General features: G+C 31.2%; 2 protein-coding genes across 2 annotated transcripts; both read left to right on the top strand.

Moving 5' to 3' along the window:
* Positions 1-270: 270 nt before the first annotated feature.
* LOC105619751 (uncharacterized ATP-dependent helicase C29A10.10c) lies at positions 271-7899 on the top strand. Its single transcript, XM_012201269.1, has 10 exons — positions 271-342; positions 1408-1521; positions 1614-1760; positions 1831-2035; positions 2135-2395; positions 2469-3269; positions 4178-4868; positions 4962-7247; positions 7326-7536; positions 7789-7899. The coding sequence occupies exons 1-10, from the start codon at positions 271-273 to the stop codon at positions 7897-7899; spliced, it is 4899 nt and encodes a 1632-aa protein (XP_012056659.1).
* Positions 7900-10333: 2434 nt separating this feature from the next.
* Positions 10334-10915, top strand: LOC105619639 (methylated-DNA--protein-cysteine methyltransferase). Its single transcript, XM_012201160.1, is given in 1 exon segment — positions 10334-10915. A coding segment is annotated over 1 exon segment (582 nt).
* The last annotated feature ends 968 nt before the right edge of the window (positions 10916-11883 follow it).

Here is an 11883-nt window from a genome sequence, read left to right as displayed (position 1 = left end):
TTATCCAAAATTGTAATATTTTCATTAAATTTTGTGTTGTGACTTGTGAAATCAAGAATCTCTTCTCACTCCTCGCCGAATTGCTGAAAAGAAAATAGAAGAAAGCGAGAAAATAAGCCTGAAATATGCCCAACTTTTGCGCATTCGCTTTTGCAAGGTTATGTTTAGTGATTACCGCGGGCTTGTGAATGCCGCGTGCGATAGAAAAGAAAGGGGGGGCAACGGGACAGCTACCTTTATATTCGAATTTTTCGTCCATTCCTCGCAAATATGGATTTTGCGTTGGAACGATTGAACGAGAAACATAAAACACGTATCGTCCTCAAGGAACGTAATCGTTCTGTAAGTAATATCTGATTTACGTTGAATAGCGCATAAGGATGAAGGCGACTTATTTACATTAGAATTTTTCAATTAACTTAATCGATTCTCTGTTTAATTAATTTATCAATATCTAAGAGTGTTATTTCATTTGTACGTTTTTGTACGTTTTATGACAAATGTGTGCAGAGCAGAGAAGTCCTCGGATATCTCTGTCGTACAGTCAATCAATAGGCAAAAATTTGTTGTATGATAAAAACACAAATGAAATAACTTAATACATTCTTTAACACTTAGCCGAACAGACAAATAGATCTACTTGTTTTGTAATTCATCATTAAACGATTAAATAAATAGATCCACCTGATTCGCTTCATATCATTCTTCTGTTAATTTAAAGTATTAGTATTAAAAGAAAACAAACAAATAAAATTTTCAAGAACGATCCTATTTATAAAAATTGTATTATGCCCAGTGATTAGAGCATAATTTACTCAGTTGATAAATTGTTGACACAAAAAGAATTATATCGAGTGATTAAAGAAATTATGATGAATTATATCAAAATCTTGTTGTAAGCGACATTGTATAGATCATCATTGAGATGGATGTTCTTAATCAACTTTGTTGAATTTTGTTATATAATTTTTTAAATGAAATTTTTCTATTTAGAAAAGTTTTTAAATATTTTGTTTGAGACAATTTTTAAACAGTAATTGCTTTGAAAAAGAATTTTTTCCCTGTATAAAATGTATATTAGAGAAAAAATATAGAATAATATTACAGTTTACCATAAAATATTAATATGCACATTAAATAAAACAAATAATATAAAGAGAAGGAGGAAATAACATTCATAAAACAACATTATGTTTTCTATTACATATATATATATTTTACATATAATACAATTAAAATGCTTATCTACTGTATTTTAATTATTATAAATATAGAAATTCTATAAAAAGCTTTTCTTAAAGCTTTTCTTAAATTTTACACTTATACACACACACACACACACACATGCGCGCGCGCACACACACATATATATACACACGTCTTATCTTTATATTGTATTTTTTTCAGTACACCTGTGGTAGAGGCAAGGACAATGATATTCTTTGTCTTAGTTTACTTGTATCTCGTAGACATTGTATTTTTTTTCGAGACACTGAAAGTTTATATGTCACAGACTTACGAGTATGTATGAGAAATAACCATATCAATACTGATGTATTTATAAATTGAATAATATAATTAATAAAATAAAATAATTCTTGATTTTTTTTCAGAGTTCAAATGGCATTTTTATTAATGGTGATGAAAAAAAGTGTCAGCATACAGTCAAACTATATGAGAATGATATCATTAGCATTGGTTGCCCTGATATTGATTCAAGTAAAGAGACATTGTATATTTATAAAGTTTGCATCATTAAGGTAGGATGTTCTCAGAATATATAATTTTTTTGTAGGAATTTAAATCTTTATCATATGAATTTCTTTTTAGTCACCTGAACTTGATGAAGAAGAAGAAGAAACTACTGCTTTATCGAGGACGATTTTAAATAACGATACATCGCAAGGAATTATATCTCACGTAAATCGTGATTTTAGAAAAAGACCTGGATCTAATTTAAGCGATATGACAGTTCCTAATAAAAAACCAAGTGTTACATATAATACTAATAAACATGATTCTAGTTCTTCAAAAGGTAAATCCTTATTTTTTAAAATAATATAAATAGATGAAAAAGGAATAAATTTACAATATTCTGTAATAAATTTTGTAATTATTTAAATTTTTGTCACAGAAATTGATTCTAATTTATCTCACAGTAATCAGACTCTTAATAGCAATACTACTAATAATTTAAAAATTAGACATGACATAAATGTAGAAGATGATATTGAAATAATTCATGCATTATTAGCAGAAGATGTAAAGAAGAAGAACACTACGACACATAATCTGACATCTGCAAAATGTTTAAACAGCAATAAATCGGATTTTGATGACAATCTGAATGTTTCTAGTGTTGAAAGTAACAATGAAGATGATGTTAATGATAGAGGTATAAGTAAAAAACTTATATTAAAAAATATATAAGAATAACATTAATAAAACAAATGCATTATATTTCACAGAGAATTCAAATTTTGTATGTAAAGCTAATCAAATTACTAAATGTGAAAGTGAACTACAAATAACAGACGATGAAGGAGCAAACATAGTTGAACACGCAACTTGCAAATCACCGATTAAATTGAAAAAAACAAAACATCAACTAAAAACGCGATTTTCCGAGATCGATGTTGTCAATTTAAGTGACGATGAGGAGGGAGTATTTCCATATTCCCAGTTATTTGATATCAAATATGACGATAATACAGAGAATAAAAGAGAGATAAAACAGGAATGTACCAATGATGATGAATCAAACACCGAGAAAATTGGTCTGCTAAATATCGACGACGAGGTCATTATTTTAACAGACAGTGAAGATGAAAATAATCCATGGTTGGAACGATTATCCAGAAGTCAATTACTCAATGAAGATATAAAACCTGTTGTGTGTGATTCGATTATAAAAGATGAAATTGATTTGGGTATTTGGGATGATGAAATTTTAAATATTGAACCGTCTGAGATAATCAAACAGTCCGAGATACTTCCATGTACTTCCCAGGTTCCTTGTAGTAAAAAAATGTCTTGTGAATCACATACAAACTTTAATATTGGAATTAAAAACAAAGATGATTATAGTACTAATTTATCGACTCCAAGAGTGGATGCAATGGATATAGACGAAGCAAACGTTTCTAATCATTCTGGTACGAGAGATATTAATAAAAATAAACAAATTAATGATATCAATATTAATGTCAAAAAGAAACAGAAAACACATGCGAAACAAGATCTAGAATTAGATAAACAGACCATAGAAAGTGTAAAACAAAAATTAATTGCATCGAATACAGAAGTCTGTATGATGGATGTAGATGAGACAGGCGCTTCTAACGAACACAGTATGAGAAATATTGATGCAAACAAACGGATTATTGATGCAAATATTAATATTAAAAAGAAACATAAAACTCATACACAAGATGTAGAACTAAATAAACAAACAATAGAAAGTGTAAAATTAATTGCACCGACAACAGAAGTAGGTTCGATGGATGTAGACGAGGCAAGCGCTTCTAACGATCATAATACGAGAGATATTGATGCAAATAAATGGATTATTAATGTCAATATTAATGTCGAAACGAAACAGAAAACGCATGCGAAAGATCTAGAACTAAATGATCAAACAATAAAAGATGTAAAACAAAAATTAATTGCATCACTTACAGAAATAGATATGATGGATATAGACGAGATAGGTGTTTTTAACGATTCTAATACAAGATGTATTGATGTAAACGAAGAGATTAATGATATTAAGATTAATATAAAAAAAAAACAGATGCGAAACGAAGTGTAGAATTAATAAAACAAACAATAGAGAATGTAAAACAAAAATTAATTGCACCAACCATAAAAATAAATGCGAATATAGATAAGACAAGTCCTAACGATCGTAATACTAGAGAAGTTAATAAAAGCAAACATATTACTGAAATTGATGACAAAAAGAAAACAGATGCAAAACAAACAAGTACAGAATTAGTTAAACAAACAATAGAAAATGTAAAACAAAAATTCATTACACCGACCACAAAAGTAAATGCGATGGACATAGATGAACCAAGCTCTTCTGACAATTTTGACATCGGTAGTATTGATAGAAGCAAACAGATTACCGATATCAATATTGGCAAAAACAAACAGAAAACAAATGTGAAACAAGATACACAGTTAAATAAACATACGTTAGAAAGTATAAAACAAAAATTAATTGCAAAGTCTTCAAAAAAATTGATTCCATTAATAGAACCATTAAGTTTACCTATAAAAAGAAGACGATCTGATCATAATAAAGACAAAGCAACAAAAGTACATGAAACTTCGCAATCAAGAGTAACAATAAAAGAAAAGAGCGTGTCGAAATTAAAAGCAAAACTTAAAGATAATCTTCATAATAAAGAACAAAAAGAGAATACAGACTGCAAAGATAAATCTAAATCGGTGACTGACAATTCCTCATCAAGTGAAGCAAAATCTGGGCTATCAATTTCTAAGGATGAAAAAAAGAAAATAATTGAACAAAGAAAAATGAAATTGAAGGAGATTGCTACGGAAGAGAAGAAGCTGACGACCGAAAGCGATCAAAGTACTAAACGTAGGAATAAACCGAGAGCTAAAGTATCCTTTAAAACTCGTGGCGATTTTCTCATTACTGAACAAGAACTACGAGTATCTAAATCGCTTCCAGATAAATCTGCAGAATTATCAAAATCAAGTAATCAATCTAAGAAGAAATCAAGAGATGCAACTAATGTATTAAAAGAATCCATAATTTCCGATAAGAAGACACAGAATTATCAAAAAACGGACGTTTCTAAGGATGCAGTAAATAACATTGCCGCATCATTGCAACAGTCCTTATATTTAAATAATATAAACACTGCGTCTGAGAAAAGTACATTAGATTTCAAAGCGACCGATAATAATAAAAAGAAACGTAGCAATAGCAAGGATATTACAAAAAAGAATAATATTAATACTGATTCTACTTTTCAAGTGTCAGAATTGCGAGATAGATCGACCGAACGTAGTTCTGTGGTACAAAAAGAAAATTTTTCACCAAACAGTTTGAAATCGAATGTTTTAAAGTCGAGCATAAAACTGAAAAAAATTAAAAAAGTGACATTTTCTGACAAATCCGAAGTACAGGAGTACGATATTGACCAAGGCAATTCTTTAAGGAAATTGATAGGGAAAGATGCACCTATACCTACGAATAAATTAAAAAAATCTGTAACCTGTGCAGATTGGCGCCCGAAATTGGAAGAGTTCCTACTTCGCATTTTTATGTGGAATCCTGTATGGCTCGAAGAACAGCGCTATCTAAAGTGCGATCCGCCAATAATATCGGAGAATGAACTTCAGGCTATGAAACTATTATACGATTCTTATGAACAGTATTATGAAGTCGCGATGCCTCTTCTATTACTCGAAATGTGGTGCATCATGACTAAAGATTTTGAAATGATTCAGAAGAATATGCAACGTACTACCGTGATGTGTTCTATAGTTGAGAATTCTATTACGCACACCCCTATACCGTCGACTAATTTATTCTTGACAAAATTGACTCTTGAAGTGCTAGTCAATAAAGAAGATTTTAATAGACAAAATCATCCTATTTACGGAGATCTGGTATATCTTGAGTATGTCAAGAATCAACACGGTAAACAAATCTTTCATAAGATATTCGCATATGTCATCAATATGCAGCAACACATGATTATTCCAGGTTCCACATATTATAATAGTGATTTAAAGAATTATGTAAAAGATCCATATACAATTATAAAATACAGCGTGTGGACACGACCTCTTGAACACATTATCGTAAATAGAGTGCAAAGACTCCGAACGGTCACATATTTGCGATCGAATATCAGAATGGTACAGGCATTACAATATCTCCCTCATTCACCCTTGTCAAAGTTGATTGTGAATCCGAAAATTGAAGACTATCAATTACCACCACTAAATGAACACTTTACATCTTCTTCATTAGTAACAAAAGAAGATTTAAATTCGAAGCAATTAGAGGCTGTATTTCGGGTGACGAATGCTGTAATAAAGAAAGAGGCTAAATTATGCTTTATTCAGGGCCCACCGGGGACGGGCAAGTCTAAAGTTATTGTAAATCTGGTAACTCAAATATTATATGGTGGATGTCAAAACAAGAAATCTTTGAGAATTCTGATTTGTGCACCGTCTAACGCCGCTATTGATGAAATTGTGATAAGGCTCTTACATATCAGATCTATCCTAAAACAGAAACGTTTTAATATGGTACGCATTGGTCGATCAGAATCTATGCATCCAAAAACTAAAGACATTTCTGTACCACAGATAGCGAAACGCCACCTAATAAACATAAGTAAAGGTATAAAAACAAATACGAATAACAACATTGAAGATTTATCAATTTTACAAGCATATATTAATTCATTTAATGCCGAACTTGGAAGTATCCAAAACGTACAAGAAGAAAAGAGGTATTCACTCAATAGAAAACTATTTGAAACAACGGTGAAATATGAACTTATGAAATCTAATAAATCGATAGACGAAGTCAATTCAAAGGAGCGTGCCAGGTATCAGCGTATGTCAGAAGACATAGTTCTTCAGGGTGCCAATATAATTGCTTGTACACTTTCCTCTTGTTACACTAATCAGATGGAATCACTCTTTGGCGGTCATAAGGAAAGGATATCTGTATGTATCGTTGATGAGGCGACACAGAGCTGCGAAGCAGAGACTTTGATACCATTAATGTTGGGAGTGACTACATTAGTTCTGGTAGGCGATCCAAATCAACTACCAGCAACCATTCTAAGCCAACGAGCGAAAAAATTGGGATTAGATCAATCAGTATTTTCTAGGATACAAAACGTTTTCGCATCTCAATCGAACAATCCAATTATAATGTTGGACATGCAATATCGTATGGAATACGCGATCTCGTATTGGCCTAATAGATACTTCTATGATGGTAAATTGAAAAACGCTGCCGATTGTAGAATGAAATTTCCATTTCACGCATACAGAGTTTTGGATCATAACTTCACTCAAAATTATGATAAATTTTCCAATACCACTGAAGCAGAATTTGTGGCCAATATAATTTATACAATGTTGAAATGCACCAAATGGGAATCAACGAGTACTACTATTACTCTCGGAGTTCTCACACCGTATAACAATCAAAGAACTCTTGTACTAAATAAAATTAATGAAAAGTACGTGTGTGCAAAAGCAATAGTTTTCATAAGTTGTAAAGAAATAGTAAATTTACAATTCATATGTTTTTTTTATAGGATATCGTCTGTACCAGATGACATAAAAAAGAAAATTAGCTTTGAAGTTAATACAGTCGACGGTTTTCAAGGTCAAGAGCGAGATATTATAATAATGTCCTGCGTGAGAAGCAGCGGTATTGGATTTTTATCAGATAAACAAAGACTTTGTGTGGCACTTACAAGAGCTAAACATAGTTTAATATTATGTGGAAATTTTCGTACTTTCATGGTAAGCAAAAAATAATCCTGAAATTTTTAATTCTGGAAGTAGTGAGTAGTTGCGCTACTGGATGTATCCACTAATTGCATTCAACATAATGATCACTTTTGCAACTGTTAGAAGTTTTCTTTGCTAAGATAGAACTATTCCTCTATATTTGAAAGTATAATCCGAGTTAGAAAATTAGAAAATTAGAAAATTATTGTGGAAATTTGTGCTATTCTTTATATTTTAATTAACCAGCAAATTTTTGCTTTGCAGAAAGATAAAATGTGGAAGGCATTGTTAACTGATGCACGAAATCGTGGAATTTTATGTCGTATGGATACTAATGCGACACCTAGTATGATTAAAAAATATATCATTAAGTAAAGTATTCATTTGTAAAGTTTTACTTAACATCATAATTACTTCTTTATATGGTTTGTATATTTTGTAAATATTTAGGCTAAGTTTGAATATTTAAATATTTAAAGTGCTTATAATGAAAATGTATCAACTGAGTTTTGAAGAATATTTGTTTAAAGTAATATTTCAGAATCATAGTTCTAAATAATGAGATAATCATATATGAATGCCGATTCCACCACTAAAGTTGATTGCTTGCATCGGATATATCTCGCTCACTAAAATACTACTGGAACGAATGCGGCCTTATGTTGTCTTTGTTAAGAATAATCCGAGAGAGAACGTTCTAATTGATATCTTTATTCTTTTCTAATTTGTATTCAGTTATAATTGCGCAATAGACGGTATTGCACATGCACAATCATAGCTAAGTATAAATTAGAAAAGAATAAAGATACCACTTGAAATGCTCTTTAGCATTGTTCGTCTCTTGGGAATAGCTACTCGGGGAAATCCAGCGTACTTGAAACGTAGGATTCACACTATTGCCTGTTCTACAAAAGGGTCGCGAAATCGTAAGCTATAAGAAATTGACCAATCACAGTTAAGTGTGAGAAGAATAATCGACTATGATTGATTAATTTCTCACGGCTTACCGCTTACGTTCTATTTCTATTGTAGAACTGGCCTATATACGATCATCGTAATAATGAATGTCAGACGTCGTATGACGAATGTATGTAGTGTGAATCCTATATTTCAAGTACGAATTCATTCAGAACGACCCCGAATAACTCTCAAGAGACAATACTTTTAACGCCAGCGCTTTATATTTCAGTGATCTCACTACAGTTACAGGCCAATATTACATACGTCCGTTTTTTGTCGTACGACAAATTTTTCAAGCGTGTTAATTGGCTGCAAGACAGAGAATCTCGGACCTCTTTGTTTTATAGCCAATCAACAGACTTGGAAAATTTGTCGTTCGACAAAAATGCACAAATGAAATAGCAGCTTAACAAAGGTGGCATAAAAGCTATTCTACATTAGTCATATTGTAGCGTCGGAAGCGTCATAAGCATCAAGCGACTTTAAAATTGAAGCATCAGATTGATGAAAGCAATAAGCTGACTTGCGACGTCCAATATAGAATTGCCTTAAGGCTGATATTTCATGTATCGTACAACAAAGTTTTTCAAGTCTGCTGATTGGTTATAGGATAGAGAAATCCGAGAATCTCTCTATCCTATAACTAATCAACAGGCTTGAAAAGCCCTGTCGTACAATACATAAAATATCGGACTAAAAGAATATATGTACAAAGAATCAGCTGCGAGCTTGATATTCACAATTTTTATTGGTGGCCACTATCAGTCAATCAACAAGTGAAACTTATTTGCGCTTCTCTTATAGGACTCTAGAGCTGCGTTCAGGAATTACGCCTAGATAACTCTTGGATACATTTTTGTTATACATAATGTAACCTATTACTTAAAGTCATCTGGGTGTAATTTTTGAACGCACTCCAGCGCTCAATGATCGATTATGTTTCTGGATGCACTCAGTGGCTGCGTTCAGCGGACTCAATAGTTGAGTGAACGCTCGCTGCTATTGGCCAAGTTTCCACTGAAGATTTAAACCGGATCAGAATGTAAGAACCAACCAACTACAGTCGAGCATTCCTTTGTCATTCGATTATAACAGGGGAATACTGTAGTTAATTAAAACCCTCAGCGGAAACTAGGTCATTGATGTATTCTTCCAAATTTAAAATGCTGATTGGATGATCTAAAAGAATACACCAATGGCAGCGAGCGCTCAACTGTTGAGTGATTCGCTGAATGTAATCATTGGGCGTTCAGCAGATTCAACTATAGTAGAAATTCGCTTTGGAGGTCGAAATCCGAAAATTCGATTGGCTGAAGTGGAAAGAAGGAAGGATCCGCTTGCTGTTATTGGTCGCGTTCAGCAGAGCTCACGGATCTGCACAAGATTGTGTATCTTCAAATGAGGTGAAAATTACAAAAGTGAGCAAATTCTCTAGAGTATTCATAATTCAATACCTAATAATTTTTGCACTTTTGTAATTTTCATCTTCTTTTAAAATCCACAATCGACCCTCAAATTTGCTGCATAACAGTTGAGTGCTGGGTATTAATCATAAAACTTTATCCTTAGAATATTTTAACTATTGAAATTAATGGAGAAATTTTTCATTTTTCACTTTTCATCCTAGAAAAAAAGTTTCATGATTGATACCCTGAATGCGACCAATTTACAGGTTGTTTTCTATGGCTAAACTAATGTACACTTTTGGAACTTAAAGTGAGGTAGATATACGTGATATTATTTATTTAAAGCGAGAAAGAGAGTTCTGGAACAGTCTAGTGTAGGAACAGAAAACAGATCATATGTTTGCGTTTCGGATTATTTAATTTGCTTCAGTAATTTTATAATCATGGTTGTATTTCGAAGTATAACAGTGGATGAATATAAAAGTAATTACATGACGTTTCGATTGCTGTACGCGTTTCATCGAACACCAATCGGAAAATGCCTTATTGCCGTAACCGACACCGACGAAAGTGTGACGTACTTGAGATTTATTGACGATGAATACGATAATGAGGCGGCTGCTCTCAAAGATCTAAAAGCGAAATGACCTTTAACTCAAACATTGGAGGATGCTGACAACAAAACAGATGCTGTTATCGTGAAAATCTTTCATCCCAATTATTCACGGCTTGATTCCATTCATGTTTTCATGAAAGGCACGAAATTCCAAATTAAAATTTGGAGATCTTTGACTGGAATCCCTGGAGGAATGGTCACCACGTACGAGGAAGTCGCACGGATGGTGGGTTACGATTCTAAAACCGCAATAGCAGTGGGAAATGCATGTTCTAAGAATTATGTTGCCTATATCGTGCCATGCCACCGTGTGGTAGCAAAAAACACACATGTTTGTGGCATCAAAAATGCTTGGAAAATTGAGCGAAAAGATGCTATCTTAAAATATGAAAAACAGCTCTATGCATAAATATTGTAAATTAATATATATTATACAAGTAAATTAATATATATCATACAGAGCATAACATATTTAACATTTAATTAACATTTAATTTAACATTTAATATTATTATATGATATTATATGATAATTATTATAATTAAATATTATGAATTTGATATTTGCCAGTATAGTGAATTTTGCTAGTTTGCCAGTACAGTGAATTTTGAATATAGTCTATATCAAATTTATAATACTCAACTTCTGTCTGTAGTTGCTTTCATAATTTATAATTATGTTACATTTATTTTCATTTATTTTTCTTGCATTTAAGCATTTCTATAATATATGAACAATAAATTATGCGAAATAAATAGCGCATTTATAGGTGATAAATGTTTATTTTTCTCACGTACATTAGATCTTGTAAAATTACAAAATTCTTTTTGTTAGTATAATAAAATACAGTGATCATAAAGATATCTCACTTATAAATGAGATATCTTCAAATATTTCTTAAAAATTATTGTCACTTATATTTATATATTTACATCATGTTTTTTCATGGGCAGTCAGCTATATAACATTGTTTGTTGTCAGCTATATAAAATTGATTCATGAAATCAGTAAATAAAAATATTTCTGTATAAATAATAGAAATTAAGTTCATCATTATACATTACTGTACATATGTATTTCATGGAAATTGATATTTTTATGTTTGATTATTAATAATTTCTTGAATTCCATATTGTTTGAATACATTTATTTATGCTTGCTCCTAAATTTCCTGCAATTTTCTTTAATCCTATCTTAAATATCCCAATTTCATAACGCATCCTTGTATATCTTATTATTGCTTATTTAATTTTTTATACAATTGTACATCTTCAATTAAAAATTATGAAGTAAACTTGTTCACTATATATATATATATATATATATATATATATATATATATATATATATATATAATATATATATANANANATATAA

Source organism: Atta cephalotes (assembly GCF_000143395.1).
Source record: "Atta cephalotes unplaced genomic scaffold scaffold00022, whole genome shotgun sequence".
Taxonomy (NCBI): domain Eukaryota; kingdom Metazoa; phylum Arthropoda; class Insecta; order Hymenoptera; family Formicidae; genus Atta; species Atta cephalotes.
The sequence above is the reverse complement of the archived record's forward strand: the minus strand, read 5'-3'. Positions and strand labels throughout refer to the sequence as shown.